Source organism: Pneumocystis jirovecii (assembly GCF_001477535.1).
Source record: "Pneumocystis jirovecii RU7 chromosome Unknown supercont1.10, whole genome shotgun sequence".
NCBI lineage: Eukaryota > Fungi > Ascomycota > Pneumocystomycetes > Pneumocystales > Pneumocystaceae > Pneumocystis > Pneumocystis jirovecii.
In genome coordinates, this window is record NW_017264784.1 from 193,375 (window position 1) to 217,350 (window position 23,976).

At 27.6% G+C, this 23,976-nt stretch overlaps 17 protein-coding genes across 17 annotated transcripts; 7 read left to right on the plus strand and 10 right to left on the minus strand.

Moving 5' to 3' along the window:
- Positions 1-150: 150 nt before the first annotated feature.
- T551_02333 (uncharacterized protein) lies at positions 151-1,193 on the minus strand (the record flags this gene model as incomplete). The annotated part of the gene is made up of 4 exons (XM_018374596.1): positions 151-485; positions 534-635; positions 689-908; positions 948-1,193. The coding sequence occupies 4 exons, from the start codon at positions 1,191-1,193 to the stop codon at positions 151-153; spliced, it is 903 nt and encodes a 300-aa protein (XP_018229168.1).
- A 245-nt stretch (positions 1,194-1,438) lies between these two features.
- Positions 1,439-1,865, minus strand: T551_02334 (uncharacterized protein; the record flags this gene model as incomplete). The annotated part of the gene is made up of 4 exons (XM_018374597.1): positions 1,439-1,467; positions 1,505-1,580; positions 1,622-1,641; positions 1,739-1,865. The coding sequence occupies 4 exons, from the start codon at positions 1,863-1,865 to the stop codon at positions 1,439-1,441; spliced, it is 252 nt and encodes an 83-aa protein (XP_018229169.1).
- A 199-nt stretch (positions 1,866-2,064) lies between these two features.
- Positions 2,065-3,362, plus strand: T551_02335 (uncharacterized protein; the record flags this gene model as incomplete). The annotated part of the gene is made up of 8 exons (XM_018374598.1): positions 2,065-2,127; positions 2,163-2,176; positions 2,251-2,336; positions 2,381-2,516; positions 2,563-2,949; positions 2,991-3,152; positions 3,197-3,254; positions 3,300-3,362. 8 exons carry the CDS (start codon positions 2,065-2,067, stop codon positions 3,360-3,362), a joined length of 969 nt encoding a protein of 322 aa, XP_018229170.1.
- Positions 3,363-3,845: 483 nt separating this feature from the next.
- Positions 3,846-4,532, minus strand: T551_02336 (sorting nexin-3; the record flags this gene model as incomplete). Its single annotated transcript, XM_018374599.1, has 5 exons — positions 3,846-3,936; positions 3,990-4,115; positions 4,164-4,234; positions 4,284-4,349; positions 4,419-4,532. 5 exons carry the CDS (start codon positions 4,530-4,532, stop codon positions 3,846-3,848), a joined length of 468 nt encoding a protein of 155 aa, XP_018229171.1.
- Positions 4,533-4,697: 165 nt separating this feature from the next.
- On the plus strand, positions 4,698-5,766 carry T551_02337 (uncharacterized protein; the record flags this gene model as incomplete). Its single annotated transcript, XM_018374600.1, has 6 exons — positions 4,698-4,742; positions 4,800-4,903; positions 5,059-5,154; positions 5,210-5,273; positions 5,314-5,461; positions 5,507-5,766. 6 exons carry the CDS (start codon positions 4,698-4,700, stop codon positions 5,764-5,766), a joined length of 717 nt encoding a protein of 238 aa, XP_018229172.1.
- A 49-nt stretch (positions 5,767-5,815) lies between these two features.
- T551_02338 (uncharacterized protein) lies at positions 5,816-8,759 on the minus strand (the record flags this gene model as incomplete). Its single annotated transcript, XM_018374601.1, has 16 exons — positions 5,816-6,016; positions 6,058-6,127; positions 6,173-6,252; positions 6,303-6,695; positions 6,742-6,855; positions 6,903-6,946; positions 6,991-7,294; positions 7,346-7,401; positions 7,452-7,513; positions 7,554-7,591; positions 7,635-7,789; positions 7,832-8,110; positions 8,148-8,251; positions 8,295-8,448; positions 8,492-8,666; positions 8,712-8,759. The coding sequence occupies 16 exons, from the start codon at positions 8,757-8,759 to the stop codon at positions 5,816-5,818; spliced, it is 2,277 nt and encodes a 758-aa protein (XP_018229173.1).
- Positions 8,760-8,890: 131 nt separating this feature from the next.
- T551_02339 (uncharacterized protein) lies at positions 8,891-9,935 on the minus strand (the record flags this gene model as incomplete). Its single annotated transcript, XM_018374602.1, has 8 exons — positions 8,891-9,195; positions 9,244-9,272; positions 9,327-9,388; positions 9,435-9,547; positions 9,600-9,728; positions 9,772-9,808; positions 9,850-9,874; positions 9,928-9,935. The coding sequence occupies 8 exons, from the start codon at positions 9,933-9,935 to the stop codon at positions 8,891-8,893; spliced, it is 708 nt and encodes a 235-aa protein (XP_018229174.1).
- Positions 9,936-10,176: 241 nt separating this feature from the next.
- On the plus strand, positions 10,177-10,567 carry T551_02340 (ribosomal protein S16; the record flags this gene model as incomplete). The annotated part of the gene is made up of 3 exons (XM_018374603.1): positions 10,177-10,253; positions 10,309-10,465; positions 10,511-10,567. 3 exons carry the CDS (start codon positions 10,177-10,179, stop codon positions 10,565-10,567), a joined length of 291 nt encoding a protein of 96 aa, XP_018229175.1.
- A 90-nt stretch (positions 10,568-10,657) lies between these two features.
- T551_02341 (uncharacterized protein) lies at positions 10,658-11,481 on the minus strand (the record flags this gene model as incomplete). Its single annotated transcript, XM_018374604.1, has 6 exons — positions 10,658-10,830; positions 10,886-11,004; positions 11,047-11,203; positions 11,252-11,327; positions 11,371-11,408; positions 11,451-11,481. The coding sequence occupies 6 exons, from the start codon at positions 11,479-11,481 to the stop codon at positions 10,658-10,660; spliced, it is 594 nt and encodes a 197-aa protein (XP_018229176.1).
- Positions 11,482-11,668: 187 nt separating this feature from the next.
- On the plus strand, positions 11,669-12,758 carry T551_02342 (YjeF family domain-containing protein; the record flags this gene model as incomplete). The annotated part of the gene is made up of 9 exons (XM_018374605.1): positions 11,669-11,680; positions 11,727-11,794; positions 11,843-11,937; positions 11,993-12,010; positions 12,058-12,146; positions 12,191-12,337; positions 12,380-12,446; positions 12,493-12,616; positions 12,659-12,758. 9 exons carry the CDS (start codon positions 11,669-11,671, stop codon positions 12,756-12,758), a joined length of 720 nt encoding a protein of 239 aa, XP_018229177.1.
- Positions 12,759-13,041: 283 nt separating this feature from the next.
- On the minus strand, positions 13,042-13,890 carry T551_02343 (uncharacterized protein; the record flags this gene model as incomplete). The annotated part of the gene is made up of 6 exons (XM_018374606.1): positions 13,042-13,247; positions 13,291-13,414; positions 13,461-13,590; positions 13,635-13,714; positions 13,767-13,839; positions 13,886-13,890. 6 exons carry the CDS (start codon positions 13,888-13,890, stop codon positions 13,042-13,044), a joined length of 618 nt encoding a protein of 205 aa, XP_018229178.1.
- Positions 13,891-14,444: 554 nt separating this feature from the next.
- T551_02344 (uncharacterized protein) lies at positions 14,445-15,054 on the plus strand (the record flags this gene model as incomplete). Its single annotated transcript, XM_018374607.1, has 2 exons — positions 14,445-14,665; positions 14,718-15,054. The coding sequence occupies 2 exons, from the start codon at positions 14,445-14,447 to the stop codon at positions 15,052-15,054; spliced, it is 558 nt and encodes a 185-aa protein (XP_018229179.1).
- A 602-nt stretch (positions 15,055-15,656) lies between these two features.
- T551_02345 (30S ribosomal protein S17) lies at positions 15,657-16,040 on the minus strand (the record flags this gene model as incomplete). Its single annotated transcript, XM_018374608.1, has 2 exons — positions 15,657-15,887; positions 15,939-16,040. 2 exons carry the CDS (start codon positions 16,038-16,040, stop codon positions 15,657-15,659), a joined length of 333 nt encoding a protein of 110 aa, XP_018229180.1.
- Positions 16,041-16,290: 250 nt separating this feature from the next.
- On the minus strand, positions 16,291-17,362 carry T551_02346 (uncharacterized protein; the record flags this gene model as incomplete). The annotated part of the gene is made up of 3 exons (XM_018374609.1): positions 16,291-17,149; positions 17,198-17,281; positions 17,325-17,362. 3 exons carry the CDS (start codon positions 17,360-17,362, stop codon positions 16,291-16,293), a joined length of 981 nt encoding a protein of 326 aa, XP_018229181.1.
- Positions 17,363-17,705: 343 nt separating this feature from the next.
- T551_02347 (uncharacterized protein) lies at positions 17,706-20,523 on the minus strand (the record flags this gene model as incomplete). Its single annotated transcript, XM_018374610.1, has 11 exons — positions 17,706-17,814; positions 17,859-18,120; positions 18,165-18,230; positions 18,270-18,439; positions 18,481-18,582; positions 18,623-19,137; positions 19,182-19,360; positions 19,406-19,528; positions 19,571-19,694; positions 19,738-19,821; positions 19,867-20,523. The coding sequence occupies 11 exons, from the start codon at positions 20,521-20,523 to the stop codon at positions 17,706-17,708; spliced, it is 2,391 nt and encodes a 796-aa protein (XP_018229182.1).
- Positions 20,524-20,652: 129 nt separating this feature from the next.
- Positions 20,653-21,678, plus strand: T551_02348 (uncharacterized protein; the record flags this gene model as incomplete). The annotated part of the gene is made up of 8 exons (XM_018374611.1): positions 20,653-20,692; positions 20,746-20,805; positions 20,853-20,954; positions 21,010-21,038; positions 21,088-21,199; positions 21,260-21,330; positions 21,377-21,565; positions 21,613-21,678. The coding sequence occupies 8 exons, from the start codon at positions 20,653-20,655 to the stop codon at positions 21,676-21,678; spliced, it is 669 nt and encodes a 222-aa protein (XP_018229183.1).
- A 528-nt stretch (positions 21,679-22,206) lies between these two features.
- On the plus strand, positions 22,207-23,924 carry T551_02349 (uncharacterized protein; the record flags this gene model as incomplete). Its single annotated transcript, XM_018374612.1, has 5 exons — positions 22,207-22,330; positions 22,384-22,431; positions 22,519-22,593; positions 22,644-22,937; positions 22,984-23,924. 5 exons carry the CDS (start codon positions 22,207-22,209, stop codon positions 23,922-23,924), a joined length of 1,482 nt encoding a protein of 493 aa, XP_018229184.1.
- Positions 23,925-23,976: the final 52 nt, after the last annotated feature.

Sequence of the window (23,976 nt, forward strand, 5' to 3'; positions counted from 1 at the left end):
TTTGATTTTATTATTTCTTTTTAGAATTCTAATGAATAATTATTATGTTTATTGATGATGTAATGAAGTAAAAACTATGCTGATTGTTGAAATATGTTTTTTAGAGTCTTAATGTCTTAATAATGCTTTTTGTTAAAAAGAAAAATAACATTATTTTTTCTTTGGAATATCATCTAAAATGAATTTTCCCAGATTACCTAACCGGTATTTATTGATAAAAAAAGCTGCTGCTGCATGAATATTAGGGATTCCTCCTTTTTGAAGACGACCTGTACCTATAGCAATTGCGTTTAATAGTTCCTCTACATTATTTGTAGGTTGACTCATTTTAAATGGAATTAAATATAACTTTGGATCAATTAGATTAAGGCGAAATAATAAATAGTCAGCAAGAATAACGTTATCAAGAATATTATCTTTTATAGAACCAACTAATGCTAATTTTATAAAAGTAATTGGATCTTTTATAGAGGGAATCATAATACCTAGGAGAAGATGAACAAATTATTTCTACGCTCTTATTTAGATCCTACCAGGAGTATCCATACAGTATACTAATGGGTTTTCCATAATTTTAATCTTTTGTGTTACTTTTTTTGTAATACCAGGTTGTGCGCCAGTCTTTGCAACTTTCCCTGAAATAAACTATATAAGTTATTTCCTTTAGAATATAAACAAGAGTTTATACGTGTTTTTCTTCCAGTATTTTTTGAAAGCATACCTATACAGCGAAATGAATTTAAAAGTGTAGATTTTCCAACATTAGGCATTCCAAGAACCATTATGTTCATTCCAGAAGCCTGATTTAATTCAAGTGCCTTTACTTTAATATTTTTATGTATTTTTTTTATTGATTTTGGGTTTTTTAAACTACACAGAATCCCGTCCTTGTAAAAATCTTGAAATACCTATTTTATTTAATTTTTTTTTTCACAACCAAAAAATACCTTATCATAATAAGTTCCAGATAAATCATGTTTATTAAATATGATGATTTTTTCTTTGTTTTTAATAATTTCTTCTACCAATTTATTTTGAGAAGAAACAGGAACACGAGAATCCCTTGTTTCAATCACTAAATCAATATTGTTTAAAAGGCTTTTTATATCTTTAAGTCCTGAATACATATTTCCTGGAAACCAAGAGGCCTTAAGCTGATAATGATAAACACGTCTTGGAAAAAAAGTGACCATATATACTTGATTTATTTTGTAAAGTTTAAAGAGTTATGTCTTTGAAATATTATATACATACTAAAGAGATTCAATATTGAATTATTTTAAAATAAATACTAAAGTATGGTTGTTCCTATTTTTGCTTTGAATTGAATATAATTTTAAATGTGTATTATTTAAATATAAACCGAAGTTTTTGAAAAAAAATATTCAAAAACCAATTTTTCTGTAAAATGTCTAAATTTTAAAAATTCATTATGTTTTTATGAAAATATTGGTTTATTTAAAAATTCTTAAAAGTAAATTTTTAATTAAACCTTTGAATAAACCCTTATTTATGTATATTAAAAATTCTAAAATTGATAAAATATAAATATTCTGAGGTACATTTTTTCTAAAATAATACTAATATTTATATATAAAAGTTTTTAGAAAAGTTATTATACAGTAATATCTATAGTACGTACTAAGTAAAAAATCTTAAAAAATCTTATTTAGTAAAAAATAATAATATATATAATAAATGATTTTCTCTTTCTATAATATATCTATGAAAAAATTACTTTTTTTTGTATCAATTGATATTCTATCATTATAGATAAATGATAAAATCCATAAAATAATTATATTTGATACAATTAAAATTAAAAAAAGAATAAGTATATAAAAAATAATCCATTTTTTATTCATTATTAATTTTCAGTCTTATTCTTATATATTATCCTCTTTTTAAACCTTTTTATTTTTTAAAAAATCTTACGCCAATAATCTTTTAAATAATTCTTTAAAAATTTGAAATTTAAGAAAACTTAGTTAAATAAAACAGCTTTGCACAAAATTTGCCTTACAGTTCTTGAAAAATCTATATTATATATATATTATCTTTTACATGGGAGAAAATTCTAATTATTTGCATTCAACATCTCAATCAGAGATGAGAATCTTACCTTTGGTAATTTGTTTTTTATTTTGAAAAATTTTCAGTAGTTTTCTTATTTAAAGTGTTAGACATGGTGAATTTTTTCCTATTTATACATTTTTTGTTTTAAAATTTTCATTTTCTTATTTAAATTAGTTCAGGACATACACGTCCAGTAGTACATCTTTCATTTTCACGTTTACTTGAAAATAATCAGTATTATTTGATTTCTTCATGCAAAGGTATATTATAGAAACTTTTGTCACAATTTTTTGACATTTTATAGATGGAAATCCTATGCTTCGTGATGGTATTACTGGAGATTGGATTGGTACATTTTTGGGTCATAAGGGTGCTACATGGTCATCACGATTTAATAAAGATGCAGATAAGGCAGTGACAGGTTCTGCTGATTTTTCAGCGTATATATATGTTTTAAAATGAATGTTATTTATAATTTAAATTTAGAAAAGTATGGGATACATATACTGGAAATGTAATTCAATCTTTTTCTCATGAACATATTGTGCGATCTGTAGATTTTTCTGGGGATTCTAGGGAAATTGTAACAGGTGGTAATGAGAAAAGAGTTCGTGTATTTTCTTTAAATGCACCTTTAACACCTGTCTTTGATTTATCCGGCCATAAAGGCACAATTAAAAGTGTAATTTGGGCAGATAATTTTATTATATCTTCTGGAGATGATGAGAAAGTGCGATGGTGGGATCTTCGAATATCAAAAGAAGTAGATACTTTTGATGCAGGAGAATTTGTAACGAATTCAGAGAAAAGTCTTGGAGGAGAGTATCTTTTAGTTGTAGCAGGAAAAAAGATTTATTTTATTGACTCTAAAACGTAAAGCATTCAGTTAAAAAATGTTTGACTAATTTTTGTAGTCATCAAACTGTAAAAACAATTGTTACTGAATACGATGTCTCGAGCGTATCTCTTCATCCTCAAAAAACTACATTTGTTACAGGTGGAAGTTCACAACTTTGGGTCAGAGTTTATGATTTTGAAACAGAAAAAGAATTAAAAGTTTATAAAGGACATCATGGGTATTTATATATTATCTAGTATAAAATTTAAACTAATTTATAAGGCCTATACACTGTGTTAGTTTTAGTCCAGATGGTGGATTATATGCCACAGGTTCTGAAGTAATTTTATAATTCATATTTGTAAAGATTTTAATAATAATATAGGATGGTACAATAAGATTATGGAAGTCACAGCCAGGTCCTTATGGTTTATGGCAATGTGTTTGAGTAAAGAACTGAGAAAACGGGTTTTATTGATTTAATGAAAGAATTAAAGATAGTGTATTAGTATTAAAAAGGTGAAAATTTTATTATCAATTTGTATTATTGATAAAAAATTTAATATTTTTTGATCAATATTTTAATGAAACTTTATCATATTGTAATCGATTTTTCTAAGAACTACAATATGTATTGAATAATTAAGTAATTTTCAATAAAACTAGTCATCTATTGAAATATAATATATATTTAGAATATTTTTAGCGTGATATTTGTGCTATATATCCAAATACTGTTATAAAATCTATATTTAACTCATTTAAAAATAAGTAGTAAAGAATTTATAATAGACAACTCAAAATTTAAAAAATTATTTTTTTATTAAATAATTCAAAATATTTAGCAACAAAAGCAATTAACATCATATTAAGGAAATCATAAAGTATTATGTATTTTATAAATTCGAATACTTGGCAAATCCTAATCTCTTTATTTCCATAAATCAGGATTCCAATGAGGATCCTGAATAAATGCTGACAAAACTCTACTTCCTGTTTGTAAAAGCGGATGACCTGCAACTCTGAAAATTTGCTTAAACAAAACAATTTTGTTACAAATAGTTGATAAACTTACACTTGTAAAAACCGTTCGAGTTGGTCACGTCGATGCTCAATAACGTCACTAGAAAAACGATTTGCAAAGACCTTTCCTGGAAGTGGAGGGATCAACACTTTCATAGATTCCCTTTCAAGAATATCTCTAAGATAAATAGTTACTTTTTATCAAAAATCAATAATTCCAGTTCACCTAAAATGCTCAAACTCAGAATAACGACGGCGTACCGATGAATCAGTTAATTTAAATGTTGGTATATTTGTCTTTAAATATTAGAAGTTACTTTTTTTTGTTCTTTTTAGTTTTAGAAACCCTGCAAATAATTTCATAATCCGTGTACATTTTGCGCCCAAGACCATGAGTTTGGGGGTTTATAACCTGAAAAACATCATAAGAACACGCATAACTCACAAAAATTGTTTTTTCTTATAAAAAAAGCAATTTTACCTCGATTTCTAAGAAATTTTGAGGAGGTTCATAGCAAGTATTTTGATGTACTTTATACTCAAGAAAAATATCTGTATTTTGAGAAAATGACTGAAATGCTTTTGATGATGGCATTTCCGTTCTAAAATATGTTTTTTTTTTGTTTTAAAGTGCTTTAAATATGCTTTTAAATTCAAAATTTATTTTTTGACGTTGATAAGTGACTATCGTACAATATTACACTATGTTGAGCAGAAATTGTTCGCGTTACCCAATTTTTTATTGAGGAAAGATAAAAAGATGTCATTAGAAAAGTCTTTAGACGATATTATCAATGATAGAAAGGTGCAGTGATTTCATAGGAATTCACCTGTTTTTTCTGCTTTTTAATAGCTTCTATAGATATCTCGGAATTCACGAACATCAGATTGGATATTAAGAAGACGTTTTTTTAAAAATGCAAGGCTTGCACCATATTATAAGGTAAAACAAGCTACATTATGTCTGTATTTATGTGTCTGATGTGTACAGGCATGTTCTTGGGGGCTTTTTAGCCTTATATTTGACCGTTTCTAACGTTTGATTCACGGAGAAATATTCGTCTGAATAAGACGAATACTCTGTGATTTTTTTAAATACAGTCCATTAACTTTTATAAAAGAAACTATAATGAACCTTGGACTCATGATTTATATGAAGGATTAGCAGAAAAACCAGTTGGTCGTATTTCAAAGCAACTGTACCGACCACCATCAAAGTATAATGCCTTTAATTTTTTTATTAATGAGTTTCCTGGAAACTAAATGTTAAAGGGGACTGTCATACCGTGTAAAAATTGAGAATCTTCATTATGAACTTACAGAAGATGATTTAAATGTAAGAAAAAGGATGATTTTGATTTAATTTAAAATAGTAGGGACTATTTAAGAAGATTGGTCCTGTTACTAAGCTTAGTATTAAGTATGATCGCTCTGGTAGAAGTACTGGAACAGCTTATGTCAATTTCGAAAGAATTGAGGATGCACATAATGCAATTAATCAATTTAATGGTGCCAATGCTGCCGGTTTTGAATATTTTATATGCTTAGTAATATAAATAATTCTTTTAGGTCAGCCAATTACATTGACTTTGGATTTGCAGCCGCCACATAAACCACAAAAAGGAACAGGTTCTTTATTTAGTCGTATTAGCAATTTTAAAGTCAAGCCTTTATATAGACGCAGATCATTTAGCACTCAGAAATTATATAAAAAAGAAAAAGGCAAATATAAAACTCAAGAAGATTTAGATAACGAACTAGACAAATACATGAACGTTGCAATACAATCTAAAGATGTAGAAAAACCTATGGTTATAGATCAAAAATAATTTTGTAAAAAAATAAACACGAATAAATATTTCTCAACTACATGTATTGTTATTTTTGTGACTGTAGTATTTCTAAAATCTCTTTAACTAATAGTTCTATTCGTGATTCTCTAAATTTATTTTTGCATTTTTGAATAATAGTTAGAACCTTATATGTTATTTTTTTTAAGTTCTTAAGTGTATATAAGGTAGTCCCAAGTGCTACCATTGTCCTATAAATGCATTCAGAATCACTGTCTTCTGATAAAATCTGAAAATATAAGCTATTAATAACTTCAAAAGTGTGTTAACCTCCAGTATAGGACTAAGAATACTAAGCGCATTCTGTACTGATGATAGTTGGTAAAAAAAAATAGAGAAACTAATATGTTAAAAATATGTAATGTTTATATTTTGAAGAGCATACTTTAAATATAAAGTGCTAAGTGCAATTTTCGCATCACGAGCAGTTAAGTCGTTGTAAATACCAGATATTTTAGTTATTATCTAAAAAAATACCATTAATAGAATTTCAAAACAATTACTTAGGCCAAAACCTTTTCGAACTCTTTATTTAATATTTCTTTTCCGGAATCTTTTTCAAATAGATTTACTAAAGCTTTAAGAGATAACATAATATTATTTTCAATTATTTTTTTAGAAAAATTAGAAGAAACATCAGAAAATCCTCCATCTATAATTATATCGATTATAGATTTCGTGCTATATTTATACGAGCCGATTTCTTCAAATATCCCGCAAAGTATCCTTAACATATCTAATCCAGGAAATCTTTTATCATAAGGCCATATATTTGATAATTTAGTAGCTAAATCTAAGGATACTAATTCTATATTCTGAACAAGGGACTTGTTTTCAGATGTTTTAAGATATTCTACTATTATTTTTAAAGCTGAAATTTCATCTGGATTTAAAGATATATTTTTATACTAAACTATATTATTATATTATATTAAAAAACAAAAAATATAATACTCCTGATTCTAGAAAGCCTGAATTAAACTCTAAACATTTTCGAGCCAATGCTGATATATTTGCTTGTTTAAATGACAAAAAAGTGGTATGTGGTAAAACTTTTTTAGAGAAAGACTATATAAAAATATTAAAAAAACAAGACAAAAATTTAAAATAGATACATTTGAGTTTTCAGAATTAATACAGCCAGGAATATATCTTCCAGCTAAAATCGAATAAGTTATGTTTTAAGATATAAGTCAAACATACTAGAATAAGGGTCTACAAATGATTCTTGTCTTTCTATTTTAATTGCTTCTGTATTTTTTTGTATAAATTGAGCAATTTTATCAAGATATTCCATAGGAAGTTCATTGTGTTTTATAAATTGATAAGCAACTTCATAAGGATTTTGATTCACATTATAAGGTAACTTTAATGGAGGAGAGTCCTCTGAAATATCAACATCAAAAACATAGTCATACTTTTGACCATTATAAAATTGTTTTTGTGATGGACTGGCCACATCAACAACTTCTCCGACTTTATTCCATGTCATTTTAGACATATCCCACTTGCTATAATTAATATTTCCTATTACCTAAATACTACTTATACAACTTACTTGATATGCTTCAACCAAATTATTAGCTTTAATCATAATAACCTGGTCTTTTTTTCCTTTATAGATTTAATAAATTACTATAAAAAGTACGAATATTGAATTATACCCTGTTTTTGAAGTGCTTCTAATCCAGGAAGCTTTTCTTTGTCTATATAATTCATAGAATTACTAATTCTGTTAGAAGAAAAACATATAACTCAATACATACTTAGATATTTTATGTGAAGCAACATCCTTATTGAATTCCTACTAAAATGTTACATGAAAATATAAACAATCATTTTCTAACATCTATTTCTTCTTTTGATGCTATTCTTTCTTTATTCTTTGTAAATATTCTGACAATACCATCACTTCCTCCAGTAACAATATCATCGTTTTTAAGGACAAAAACACTCCAAATGCTAACTGCTGGGTGCATGATAGTTTGAATACATTCTCCATCTATTTCTTAATTTTAGAGAGATATATTAAAAAAGTTTATACTTTTCCAGATTTTAACAGATCTGTCTTCGCCACTGGAAACAATTTCTTTTGTAGATAATACTGATATAGAATATATAAAAGAAGAACCATCTACTATTTTTTGAATTTTTTCTCCTGAAAATGACCATATATAAATCACTCCATCATTTCCACAACTAGCAAATTCAGAATCTGATATTTTACATAAACTTCTAACACAATCTGTATGGCCTTCAAACAATATAGTTTTAACATCTTTATGCCAGAGAATAATCGTCTTATCTGCTGATCCTAGACTCACTATAAGTTAAAGAACTTTATTTTAAATTAAACATACCTGTAAGAAATCTATTTTCATCTACAATTATTGCTGCCCAAACTGCTGCTGTATGTCCATACAGTGTATAAGCACATTGCCAATCTCTCCAGATTTTTGCTGTTCTAAAAATTTTAATAAACTTGTTATCTATTTAAAATATTTAACTTGTCCCAAGATCCAGATATAATCATACAATCCTCTGTAGCGTGCAATACACATACGTTCTCTTTGTGTCCGATTAACATATAATCAGGTTCTGTAGATTTATAAGGATCATAAACTGCAATGAACTTATCTTGTCCACTGCTCACTATGAGACCTAAAAGTATAAATTTAAAAAATATTGATAATGCAATAGCTACCATGTGGATATTTCTCTGAACATTTAATAAATGTTAAGCTATTTACATGACCTATGTGCATTGAATAAATATTTGATTTGATATTTGATTCTTTCGAAATATTCCATGAACGAACTGTACCATCCCTTGAAGCAGAAAGAAGTTGAGATTCAGGCCCTATAGAGATAGCTTTAACCTACTAAAAGTCAGAAAATCCTATAAATATTAAAAAATAAGATACATCTTGATTATGTCCAATAAAACTTTGTGAAAGTGTATAAGATTGCATCATCGGACTGAACGATCGATTGACTAATGGAATAGGGTTTTGTTGAAATGGTTAAAATGAAATAATTAAAATATACAGAAATTAATCGAAAAACGTGGTAAAAAGATGAAAGAATTGTTATTTGATAACTGTTATTTTGCATATTTTTCTAATAATTTTTTTTTTCGTCTTTCAAGTAAAAATTTTTCGATCTCTTTTTGATTGGGTACATAAAAGTCTTCAATAGGACGCCAGTCTTCCTTTGGTTCTCCTTCTTTACTATTTAACATTGTTTCCATATTTAATTGTTCCTTTTGTCTTTCGAATTCTAAAAGTTCTTCGTCATTTTCATCTTGATATCCAAAATATACAGCATCTAAGTTTTTATATATTGCTTCTGATATTTTAGGTTTAGGAGGAGGCTTTGGGACTAACTCATCGAAAAGTTCTTTAACACCTTAAGGTCTTATTAATTCCAGATAATTAACAAAATATTTTTGTTTACCAGGAAGTTCTTTTGCGCGACCAAAATATCTATATCACAGAAGTTAATATAAAATATTAACAGTGTCTTTTAAAATCAATTACTTGTATCCTCTATGACCTGGGATTTCCCTGCCTTCTGCATTCACCATTTTAGGTCCAAATCTCTAAAATAATTTGAGATAAAAACATAAAATATTCCAATAGGAATACCATATAGTTGGGGCCCCCTAGGTTTCGAAGCTGTATTTCCCACATATGCTTTTCCCGCATCATTCTATTAATATCGTCATTAAGATCACGAATTTGATAATCAGTTAAACTGGCTAATATATAAATTAACAAAAAATGCAATACCATTGTAGAACAAATTTATACGATCTTGTATTTTCGAAATCTTTCTGGATATTTCTTTAACAACTTGTCCCCTCCATTTTTCACATGCTTGAATAGAATCAACCTCTGTAATTAATTTTGGACGACGTTGAGATCCTGTATCAATAATTCCTTAAGAAAAGTCAATATAAATGCAGAGACTCATTCTTATAACCTAATTCTGCTGCTTGAGATGCTCTAAACCTATAAAGCTAAAATCATTAGAAAAATAATATAAATAGACTTGCTTAACCATTGATTGTGCTTTTTCGCTATTTCTAAAGAAAAAAGTATGTAAAAATATGCAAAAAATAATAAAAACACTTCTTACCGTGCCATTTTAATAAGTTTGTTTTTGAAAAAGGTTTATTAAAAAGAAAATATTAAAGATTTATTTTTAAGAGGTTCGATCGAAATGTTTAAAAAATGATGATAAAAAATAGATGTAAAAAAAGTATTTTAAGAGTTAAATAGCGTATTCTTTCCTATAGAACTGAATTTTAAAGACACATTTTTTATTTTTATGTGTTAATTGGGTTTTAAAAGATAAAAATATTGAATATTATAATCAGAGTAGATTATGGTTGTAAAAATTCGATTACAGCGTTTTGGAGTAAAAAAACATCCTTTTTATCATATTGTAGTATCAAATGCAAGGTATTCTTATGTTCTTCTTTATTTTTTTGTAGAATAAAAGACTAAAAAATAATAGAACAGCAAGACAGTCTAAACCAATAGAAAAATTAGGGACATATGATCCTATACCTCAAGATGGTGTAAAAAATATTGAAATTAATTTTCTAAGAACAAAATATTGGATTGGTGTAGGTGCCCAACCTACGGATGTTGTTTATAAGTTACTTGAAAAGGTTTGATATGTAATTAGTATTTTTTCTTTTTTAAAACAAAATTAGATATCATTACTGCCTCCAAAACCTCATTTAAGTAAAAAAACGGAAAAAGAGAAATGATTGACATATTTATTTAGATGGTATTATGTAAATCCTTAAATAAATGTATTTTAATAATAATATTGTTTATAATGAACTGTTTTCATCACACTAGTCTTTGCCATTTTCTAATTCGTCTTCCATAGCGCTTTTTCTTGGTTCTAACTCGTCCATTTCTTCCAACATGAAACGGGTAGGCAGCCGAGGAAGAGCAATATCACAGACTCTTTCTTCGTTCAAAAGATGGTCAATAAATTCATCAATATAAGTTAAACCATAAGATCCTATAAAGCATTTTTAGAAAAACAAAAAATTTTACAAAATAATAAAGTCGAAAACCTGTTGAATGCCTGATTCGTAATTTTCTGTAATCACTAAGAAATGGTTCGAGAATTATGTAACATTCTTTAGCAGGAAAAGTAAGACGGATATAAAATGCAGCAAGTGCTTGGAGATACCTTTAAAATTAATAATTTTCATATATTCTTTTATATATATACTTAAAATCTTTTGCATAAAGGTATTCCAAGACAATTTCTTTCTCTGGTTGAAGCTGTAACAATTTAAATGCTAAACACAGAAATTCCGTTGGTCTTTGATTTAAATATTGCCCTCCAATGCACTTCAACCTTACAGCCCTATCACATATTGTTGCTGCTATATATCTGTTGGTCACCATTAAGTCTTTTTTTTAAAAAAACATACCTGTTAGTCCAAAACACATTTCTTTATAATATCGACAATCCAAAACCCGTTCACGGATAATTTTCTCAATAAGATTCTTCAAAAATATTATTACTTCATCTTCTTTTATTAATATTTACCGTTGGATTCATAGAGTGAACTGATTGTTCAATGTAATCTAAAATAAAATAAAATCTGAAAAAAAGTATTTTAGAATTACCTTTTTCACTATTCTTTTTAGAAGTTTCCATAATAATAATCCTACTATTTTATCTTTTTTATAACACTATTAATATTGTTATTTCTATTGAAGTTGATATGTATGATCGTCTCAATTGCTATCGTCATACTAAGTCGGCGTGTTGCTATAGTAATTGCTATAGTAACAGCTCTATTATATCAATATCAGAAATCTCTGGTTAACGTCAAACTTTTGCAATGAGACTTAAAGTATGTTTTTGAGTAAAGTGTTAATGATATTTCTAATTATTTTTAGGTTTTAGATAAAATTTCTTCTTGCAAAGTTGATGAAGATCTTTTTTCTCAAGGTTTTTCAATAGATCAGTAGGAATTTCTAAAAAAAAGTAGCAAAAAAGATTCTGATATCTAAAGGTTGATGGAACTTGCGGGATTAAGTGTTTCTAATGTTATTTATGATATAAGCCCTCCAGAAAAGGGTCGAAAAATCTTAGTTCTTGCGGGTCCAGGTGATTTTTTGAAGAAAAATGGTGAAAAATAAATAGATACCAATACAGAGTTTAGGAAACAATGGAGGAGATGGTTTTTCATTCTTACAGAATATATTTTAAAGAATTGACAAAAGAGAGTAGGTCTTGTTGCAGCAAGACATCTTTGGCATTACGGTTATACACCTTCTGTTTATTATCCAAAGAAGGGAAAAAGTGATCTATTAAAAGTAATTTTTTTGTAAAAAGAAATAAAATAACTATATATCTGTAGAGGTTGTGTATTCAACTCGAGGAGTTGTCGATTCCTTTTGTCGATGACTTTTTATTGGCAATTAATGATGCAGATCATATTATAGACGCCATTTTTGGGTTTAATTTTTCAGGAGAAGTAAGAGATCCTTTTGTGGAAGTAATTGAGGTTTTAAAATTTTATGTTTTTGTATTTTTTTAATGGATCTAGACACTTAAATATACAAAAGTACCTGTAACAAGTATAGATATACCTTCTGGTTGGGATCTTGAGAAAGGTATCTTTTTGCTACTATTTACATTTGGGCCATTCTTATATTACAGGTCCTTTAGAAAAAGGTGTAGCTTCTGGATGGTGTCCTACATTTCTTGTTTCATTAACTGCACCAAAACCTTGTACTCGGTATTTCAAAGGACGCCACTTTATTGGTGGAAGATTTGTTACACCGTAAGACAATAAGTTTGCATTCAATTATTATTATTATTTTAGTTCGATAATAAAAAAATACAATCTTAGTTTTATAAATTATGATGGTTATAAACAATATCTTGAAATCACTGGAATTCCTATTCAAGATTATTTAGAATAAAATTATTTTTTTAGAATATTAAATCATAAATATTTAAATATTTATTTCGATTATATATATTAAAATATATAAACGTTAATATAAATTTTATAATCACTCTATATAAATATAATATTTTGTTTTTTTGAAAGTTTTTTTTCCAATCCAAAAATGCTTATTATTCAAAATGTGCTATTTAGTTGTTAATTTATTTTTAGCTTGAATTTCTTAAAATAGTCAAATTCCTTGTTTTTATTAAAACATCGTCAAACACTTTTATTCGCTATTTTTATGCTTTTTATGTTCATGTTTTTTTTTTAGAATTATCTTTTTGGTCGCTTCTATGTGTTTTTTGGTCTTGATCTTTTGAATGACGTCTTTTTTTTTTTTTTTCTAATCTTCTTGCTTCTTTACGACGCTTTTCTATAATATATGAACGTAATGGATCCTCTGGATCAATTCCTTTAGAAAATTCTTCATCTGAATCTTCTTTTTTTTCTTCTTGTATAACTATTAATAGTAAAAAATGATATTGTGTAAAAAATTTATGTACCTTCTTCTAAAATTGGAGGTGCTGCATTCATTCCTATCATTTTCCCCGACTGTTCATCATCACTATCTTGCTTAGGATGTCTATAATTCAAAACATGATCAACTTTTAACGTCCTTCCAAGAACCTAAAGAAAAATTCTAAACATATATCAATAAACACCTTTTTTATACCTTTGCCCCAGAAAGATTGTCAACTGCAAGAATTGTCGAGCGTTGGTCTTCATACTTTAAAAAACAAAATCCTTTTGATTTTCCTGTTTTTTTATCTCGAATAAGATTGATATCAAGTGGTTCTCCATATCTTTATATAAATTAGTCATTTTTTCTTTACAAAACTAAAAGTACTGGCTAAAAATACAAATAATATCCCCTTCTGTCAAGTCATATGGTAAACCTCCAATATAAATATACGCACTATCTTTATACTTGAAAATTTGTAAATATAAATATTTATGCAATTAGAAGTATAAAAAATACTTGTGCATGCCATGATTCTGATTCTGATGCTCCAATTTGAGCTGCATTAATACGAGCTATTTCTCGAACTGTACTTGTTATTTTTTAGCTATTTTTTTAGAAAAAATTTTAAAACTTACTTCATAATATGAATAAAAGTAAATTTTTAAAAAGATCCTTAATTATTTCTTAAAAATTCTTAAAAATTCTTTAGAAAACTTCTTTATTCATTCAATTTAATATCTAAAAAACCGTAATTTTTGACGTTTATTTGTTACTATAGCCGGATTGTCATGATAATTTGTCATTTTACATACTTTAATACCTTTATAGATTAACTTGTTTAAAATGATGAAAATTGATTGATAATATGTTTCAAATATTTATATTTATTGTTATTAATTGGAAAAATAACTGTAAAAATAATATTTAAAAATAATATCTTCTATTGGGTTAAACTCAAAATATTTTTTTATCTTAAATAATTGAACCGTGAAAATTGTGCATAATTTGACAGAAAAAACATAATAATTTAGTAAAAAAAGGGATTATTTTTAAGAAAAATTGTTAATTTTTAAAATATAAAGTACTCTTTTAATTATCAGATAGTATATGTTTTTTTCAGGGTTTAAAAGGCTTTTTTTGAGAGATTTTTGACCAAAATAGACAAATTGATATGTTAACTGATTCTAAAGAGCGATGGTATTGCGGAATATATTTGACCCAATACTTATTATGAGCCAAATTGTAGCAGTTCAGTCGTTATTTTATTTGAGTGAAACAGCATTAGTATTATTTTTGTTTGTTATTTCAAGAAAACAAGTTTCTCTTGATTATATTTTTGATTTCCACAAAATATCGCTTGATAATACAGAATCACTTGTTGCAGGCCTTATCTGGGATATTAACAGTATATCTGGGTAGAAATTGATTGGGCTGCAAAAGCAGTACCGATTTGAAGCTTGATTTCAGTACTGATTTTCAGTATAGTATTCTTATTCTTTTTTTTGTGATTAGAAGGACTAAACAAGTACTTGATTTTACATTGACGATGCATTTTATTCATTTCATTATTGTCTTTTTTTATTCTGGACATTTTCCGTCCAATACTTATTGGTGGGTTGTTCAGATGATTAGCTGTGTTTTCATGTGTTTGGGTGGTGAGTGGATGTGTATGCAGCGAGAACTAAAACCTATTACATTTGGGAGTGGCTGGCAGAGTCTTTCCATGGTAGAATCTGGTTTACATACTGAGCTGTATGAACTTGATAAGATTGAAGTTCAGAAACATATGGAAATAGTGCATTAAATAAATCAGCTTTTATATAACTTTTATATTGGATAAATCCTGAGCAATCATTAAATAAATACTGTATTTTCTGTGCTTCAAGGTTTTTTCGGACTCGGTCTTTTGGATTTAATATTTTAAAAATAATATTGCTTTTTTTTTAATATTTTTTGTAGACATTGTTAGTCTTTTTTAGATTTTTTCATCTACTGCTATTTAGTATTTATTAGTTATTATTTACTGCATATTTGATGTTATTTTTTTATATACTAATGTATTCTCCATGTTCTTTGATTTGAAAAGATAGTTTATGTATAATATATAATATTAGTTAATAAGTATATTGTAATCTGGAAAATATGCAATTCTTTGAATGCTTAAAATATGACTAATATTCATTATTTTCTATTTTTTTCTGTTCAATAATCCCATCTTATCCGCTCTATCTCCTCTTTTTTCTTATTATTTACCATACAAAACTACACTGGTTACTAAAACCCACTCCAAAAAAAAACAATAATATATGCAAAGTTATAATATTGTATTCTTTTATGTATCTGTGTTTATAAATGTAGTTATAGATGAATATTCAAAAATGTATAGAAGCATTTCAAATTTAACTGCTACTTTTCCTTTTGTATATGAGATTCTACGTTTGATTTGTTATTAGTAGAAATTTGTTGATTTGCTTGATCTATTATACTTTGTGAAATTTTGGCTTTTTGAAGAATTTGTGCAACTGAGAAATGCTTCCGTGCTGATAAAGGACGACATGCCTCTATTTTAACGACATCTCCATTTTCACAGGCTGAATCCTCATCATGTACTAAATAATTTTTGTGTAAAATAATCATCTATTCTTTAATTAATATTTTTATTATTATTTCCAATAAAATTTAATCTACTTTTTGGACTCTAGGATGCATAACACGCCGTGCAACTCTTACTTTTACAGTTTTTTTCATTAAACCAGAAGAAACAACTATTCCTTTGAAATTTTGCTTCATTTTTTTTAATTTATTAAAGTTAACAAAAAATGTAGTTTTTAATAAAAAAATAAAAAAAATATTTTTATATTTTTATTGCTATTAAATATAATATTTAGTCTATTCATAGTATATAATATTTGATAATGAGTAGGAATGCATAAAATAAATTAGAAAAAACAATCTTATAAACTGTTATAATAGACATTAAAACAAATGTTGATAAATGGTATCTTATTTTGTGTATAGACTTGAATGGATTGTTTTGACGCTATTTTTCTACATAAACACTGAATCTTTTGCCCGCCCAGCTTTCGATAAATAGTTTTCCACTTTCACTAGGCTGGCTGAAAGCTACTTCATGTTTTTTAACCTTTATTCCATAGATGAAATAATCACAAGCAGTATCTAATAATTTTGTCGCAATCTTTTTCCTCCTATACGTTTTACATACCCATATTCGCGAAACACCCATAATATAAGTGGATAAAGCTTCTGACTCTAAAGTAATAGAACTTGATTGTGAGGGAGAAGGACAGACTGGATATGCTGATTGAATAGGCTCTACCAAAATAAGGCCAATGCACTTTTTTCCTTTTAAATAAAGAAAAAATTTGTACTGATTAATTAGAGAATCATGTTGAATCATAGAACTAGGAAATGGGCTTGTACTTCCAAGTTCTAAATCAACAACGCTTAATATTTCCTTTGCCTTTTTTATTTCTCGAGATGGAGAAGACATAGCAATCATAATTATCTTGTTTGAAGTGAAATTTTCGTTCCAGACTTCTTTAATTGAATTAGTTAATGGGTAGTCAATACCTCCAATAGATTCTGCATGAAATTTTATATGAATAAGCTCGTCATCTGCTGACCCACGTGTATAAGACATGCTGCATTCAGGGCATGTAATTCTAGAAGGAAGAAGGTCTAGACAAAGCTGTGTAAGTTTTGATTTAACAGTAAATGGTTTTTTTTTAGAATAGCGAGGCATTTTTTTAGAAAATTTGAATTCAGATGTATTGTTTTTTTGCAATAAAGTGCATGATTTAATTGAAGAAAAGAATTCATGTTGGTTATTTGAATCAAATGTTTCGAAATAATACCGCTTTAATGATATTGGTAATGATCTAACGGATACAATGAGTTGTTTAAATAAATATACAAATATAACCTACGTGTTTAACAGATTATTTACGTGCTTAATATTTACTGTATTTAACGTTTCTGATTTTTGTCTTTGATATGTTCGTAATGGTTGTCTTTTATCATTTTAATACTATTTTTTAGAAAAAGACGAATTACTTTGATAATTCTATATTTCCTATATCTTCAAATGGCATTTTATTCAATAATTTGTTTGTAAATAGTGATTTTCTGATAAATTAATATATTCGTGATTCGCGAGATTATTACGTTAATTTTTCGCGGTTTAAAAAAATGTAATAATAGTGAATAAAAAATAATAAAAAAATAAATATAAAAACTATTTGTATGTCTTATTAGAAACAATTTTTTAAAGATTTGAAGATTGTCAATTCTAAGAGTATTATTGAAAGAATGTTAGATTTAGTGAACAATTAATAAAAAAACCGATTAAGTTAGTAAAAACTAATATTGAAAGTTAAAATATCATTATTTTGGAAAATAGTGCTTAGTAGAATCAAACGATATAAAAGATAGAGATTAATGACTTATATATTGAAAAACAAATGAAACAATGTCATTTTTTGTTTCTTGTAAAAGTAAGAAATCATTGATTTTTTCAAGAGATGACTTTGAGAAATGATTCCAACTATTTTTACGTTAAAATAACAGTTTATTAGTAAAATAGCATACGTGCTAGTATCACCATAAAGTAATGCTGGTGCTTTAATGAATTGTTTATCATTTTTACACCTTTTACATTTAAAAGTGTCATGAGTGTCACACAAAGTATCAAGATTTAATTCAAATAATTGCCGTAAACTATCAAGAGAAAAGTGTCTTTCTACGTTTTGTGCTTCGTCAACAACACATGATGATAAAGATTGTTTATGGGATTGACGTTGGAAAATCTTTTCTTCAATAGTACCTGTTGCAATGAAACGGTAAATAAAACCTAAAAAAAATTAGTATTATCTATAAAAAACATTCTTTTCAAACAATCTTTTTTTTGCCCATCTCTCCAGACGCGAGCTAATGCTTGCTGATCTGCAGCTGGGTTCCAATCTAAAAAATAAGTAATTAAAAAAATATACTATAACAAACCTGGATCAAATAAAATTAGTCTATTTGCTCCAATAAGATTAAGCCCACATCCACCAGCTTTACTACTTAATAAAAAAATAAACTCATCACTTTCGGGATCATTAAATTTATCTATGAGCTTTTGCCTTTTATTAGTATTCATTGTTCCATCAAGACGTAATGATCCATATCTATGAAATTTAAAAATATAAATAATATTTTTTTGGTGTACCTTCTAGATCGACATAGCTTTTCGAGAAGATTTAGTGTTTGTGTATAATTGCTAATAAGAACAATTTTATCATTAGTATCTTTTCGAATTCTTGCAAGCATACTAATAAAGTAAATATTAATAACATAAAGATATAAATTACCGATCAAGAACCATCATTTTTCCCGAATACCATATTTTTATATCTCTATCTTTTGAATTTTTTGGAATAAAATCATTTGGAAAACAATGTTCAAATTGCTTTAAATCGTTCTCAATATCTAATAAAGTGGGATGATTGCAAAGTTTTTTTAAAAAATCAATGGCCTTTAATGGTTGATTCCCTATACCCTTAACAAGATTATTAACTTCACGGCTTGACACAAAGCTTTTATATAAATCTTTTTGGAAAGGACTAAGATTGCAAAACACGACATGTTCGTACTTAACAGGAAGATATTTCGATAAAATATCATTGGTTCTACGAATAATAAATTTATTCACAAGAACACTAAGTTCTTCGAGTTTGTGATCACCAATTTCACGATCTTTATCAGTGCCTAATGCATCTCGTCCTTTTAAAATAGGAAGCTCAAATGTTTTACGAAATTCGCTTCGAGAACCTAATAATCCTGGATTTACAAAGTTAAGAAGTGAAAAATATTCTGATAAGTCATTCTAAAATAATGAGATTAAAAATTATTTCAGATTTTAAACAATACTTGTATAGGTGTGCCTGACAAAATTATTCGACGTTGTACTTGTAAAGAATCTAAAGCAGAAAAAGTTAAAGACTCACTATTTTTTAGACGATGTCCTTCATCACATAGGAGAAGACCAATAGGGCATTTTTTTAATTGGTCAATATTCATTCTTAACATTTCGTAAGAAATGATAAGTACTAAATATAATTAAATATATATTAAATTAAATATTGAAACCAAACTAGGCTGTACAATGTCTTTTCCTGTAGCAGATACCCATTTAGACAAAGAAAGTACAAGTTGATCTCGGTTATTTTTTTTATCTATAATAAGCGGATTAATCGTTCCTTTCCCAAGCCATTTATCTATATTTAATTAGCTGATTATAATAAAAAAATTATTTATACCTAATTCATTTGCCCAATTTCTAACTAAAGATGATGGACATACTATAATTGCTTTTTGAATAGTTGAACGCTTAGCTTGAGGAGATTGTTTAAGCAATGTCCACATAAGTGTAATACATTGAAGCTAATACTTGTCAAAATAATTAAATGAAATAATTCATTTTAACTGTTTTCCCAAGACCCATTTCATCTGCCATGATACAACCGTTTGCACGGAAGTCAACCATACCTGTTACGCATTTGTAAAGAAACTAAATGTATATGAAAAATCAATAATAATTGTTGTTTATTTATACCTTTACTCCTTCTATCTGATGTGGACGGAGTATTTTTGACAATTTAGGATCTATAACTACTGCAACATTTGGGTATTTTTCTTGTTTCTTTATACCAAGTATTTCTGCAAGTGATTTATGTGTTTTTGGTCCATTTTTAGGTTTTTCTGGAATTTCTTTCCTGTTTTCTTCTTCCTCTTTGTCATGAAAATCATCTATTGTTGGATCATATAAAACAATAGAAAACTCTCCACAAGGATCATGGAGAGGACGAGGCACAAATTTTACCGGTCGAAGAGTTCCCAAAACTGGAGGTAACCGATTTTTCCATTGTCCATTTAACTCACTTTTATCTATCATAGGTACCTTAAACTTTCTTTTTAATACTGTTGATACATCTTTTGCTTGAAACACTGGATAACTCTCATTTTGTGTTTTTTCATTTTCTTTTCGAAAAAAGTCATCTTCTTTCTCTTCCAAATCATTATTTACATAAAGTATTTTCCTTTTTTTCCGCAATTGTCTCCCTTCTTCTACTTCTTTTTTGTAGCTTGGAATCTTAAATGCCCTTGATAAAACATTGCCAATATCATGTAGTGGTTTTCTGGAAGACAAACTAGAGCTTGCTTCTCGTTTTTTGTTATTTATATACATTTTTTTCGCGTAAAGATGTTCCATTTCTTTTTAAAATCCTTTAGAAATTATTATTTTTAAGATTTTTCATTTTTTTGACGTTGCAATACATTTATTAATGATATGTAAAACACTTGAGATATCGATATAACGTCATCAAAATTGTAAGAAATAATGACAAAGCCAAAAAGCCAATCAACAAAGAAAGATGACGGTAAAAATACAGTTAAATACATGAACAAGAAGTTTAATATGTTTTTTTTGTAGAGGCACTTGTTTTGGAGTATTTGAAAAAGACTAATCGTCCATATTCTGCAAGTGAGTATTGTGAATATGTAAAAATGAGAAAAAAAAGTGTTGAATGGTATTTTCAGCGGATATTTGTTTAAATTTGCACAATGCAGTTGCAAAAAGTGCATTGACTAAGATTTTAACGGCTCTTTGTGATCGTGGTGATGTTCGGTGCAAGACGTATGGTAAAATAACGTTTACCGTATACACAGAGGTGATCTGATATAATGTGACCAATAGGTAAACAGTCCGTATATGTCATTGATCAAGTAAGAGCTATTGTGCCTTGGAAGTATGAGAATTGAGAGATTTGTGTAGGATCAGTTTGAGAATCCGTCTCCGGAGGAATTAACTATCATGGATGCAAAAATTGAGGATTTGAGACAACAAATTGCAGTTTTACAAGATAAGAATAAGCACATGAAGCAATGTATGTTTCTATCTATTTCTAAGAAATATTTGGAAAGATGTTTGTCTTATTAGTATTTAGCACTTCAATTGTTAACTACACAAAAAACAACAGCGGAACTGCAAGAAATTTCTAAAGATCTTGATGAGAAAGTAATTCTTTTTTTTTTATGACTATGATAAAGATTGATTGAGAAAGATATCGATACTCGGTAATCGGTTGAATTCTTTGCAATCAGGAACTGTTCAGCTTATTACGGTTGATGAAATGCAGAAAATTGACAAAAATTATGAACAAATGCGTAAGATATGGAAAGATCGAAAGGCACTCTTTCGGGACCTTTGGGACGCTGTCTCCGAAGGTGTAGTTTCTCCTTCTGAGCTTAAAGTAATTAATATTTTTTTTACTTTTATATTTACACATTTTTCAATCAGGAACGATTGGGTATTGAAGATGATGAGATTGACTTTAGTGTTGATCTTTTATCTGGTATTCGATGATTCTTTGATTTTTCTTCCATGTTATCTTGTTTCTTTCATCTTTTTTGCAATTATACCGATTTTCCTGGGCTTTTTTACCATATTCATCATTGTAATATTTTACTCTTTCAAAATCTCTATATTCTTTTATTATAATTTTATACCTTTTATTATATATCTTAGCTTTCATCTTTATTATCTTGCTTTCAATATATTATTGATTTAGTTATAGGAAAATCTGCTAAAAATTTCATGTTTCCTTTTCTTTGCTTATATAATTTTTGTATTTTTTAGTTTCTTTTTTTTTCATTCTTTAGCTTTTTTCATTTTCTACTTACCTATCTTACTTTTTTCATTCTCACTGATATGATGCTTTCATATGTACTTTATTGTTTCATAATAGTCTTAGTCTTTTCTTTTTTGTGTATAAAATTGTATTATTTTTTACTCTTTCTTCATTCCCTCCTATATATACGTTCTAGATCAACCGCTTCTTATTCAACTTTAAGAAAAACCATAAATTTATATATTGAAAAATTGTCAAGTATAATGGAGAAGTATGAAGGAGAAATGCCTAGAATGAAGAATTCAGGGCGTATAATGGGTTTTGAGAAGGTTAAGGGAGGAGAAAATGGGGGGTTTTCTGAGTCACGGGCACAATTGAATTTGAAAAGTGAGTTTCTTTGAATAAGTGTTTTGAATGGGTTTTAAATGCTTATTTTTTAGATCTGCAACATGTACCGTGTAAATTTTATCGTCAGGGAGTTTGTACAGGTGTGTTTTTTTGCTTAGACATAGCATTTGAAAGTTTATGTGCCTATGTCTAGGTGATACAGTTGAATAAGGATTAATAGTGAATAGCAGGGAAAAATTGCCCTTTTTCGCATAATTTGAGCTTAGAAGCAGAGGGTGCACCATGCAAATATTTTCAGAAAGGTTTGACGTTTTAAAACGCGTTTAGATGATAAAAGTGTTAATATTGATAGGGAATTGTAAATTTGGAGCAAGATGTGCACTGGCACATGTATATCTTGATGGGAGTCGTTCAGATACACAGACTCTTTCCTTTCCCTATGGTTTGAATTATGGTGCTTCTGTCGAAATGAAGCAAATGCCTATGCCTCATAATGGTCATTTACAAGAAACCTATTCTAATGTCCCTTTGAAGTCTAGGGAATATAGTTTTTCTATGGATGAAAATTTAGTGATGTTGAACAAATCGTTTTTAAAGGGAAATCATGCACTTATACCCTATCTTTTAACTTATACCAATAATTCTGGTATTATTTTAACGAATTAATAGCTTTGATTTTAATCTTAATATAGAATTAATATTTCCGTTGAAATCTACTGAAAATACTGCTTTACATGAAACGCAATTATTTCCGAGTTTTGACAATAATAAAACATATTCTTCACGCCATGAAGTATTTTCTGACTCAGTTTCTACAAAAACAAGTTATCCTGATATTTCTTCTTTATCGCTTTCTGGAGCCAGTTCAATGCATTCTTCAATGCAACATAAAAATGATGCATTTTCACCTCTTTTAAATAATTCAAGAACCGTCTTTCTTGATGATTCTTCTCCGTTTAAACATGAAAAATTATTAAAAGCTCAAAATGATTTAACAGTGTCGAATTCTTCAAAAAAATATTTAGGAAATAATAATATATATAATATCCCACCAATTTTTTTTTCTAAAGATACATGGTCTGATCCATGGAAAAGTTCACCTATTTTAAAAAATAATGATAAGGATTTATCTAGATTGACTGTTGAAGAAAAACCATCTTTACCTGTTTCACAAAGATCATTTACATTTAATGAGTTTCAATTTCGAAAAGCTGATGATCATGAACCTGTCTCCAATATTAATTTTCGATCAAATCCATCAAGCTTTGGAACATCCCCATCTTCAAGATTTTCTACATTTTTCTCTAAATATAATGAGTATTCTGATAATATGGCTCTCAAAGATTTTTCTGGGACTGATTCATATCATGAATTTGTTCAACCATATTATAATGAATATAATCATTATCAAATGAATGAATTTCAGGTGTCAAACGTATTATCAAATATTGTAAAAGACAATAATATTGTTCATTCTAAAAATTCTCCATCTGAACAGAAATTGAGTGAAAAAATAAACCAGAATTCTTTATCGATAAATAACAATGGGGTCATTAAAAAGCCTCTTATTGTAATTGATGACGAAACGCAATTCCATATGGATGAGGAAATGCCTGAAAATATTGCCCCATAAATCTTTGTATTTTACTAATTTTTATTGAAATTTTTAAGAAGAAATATTAGAA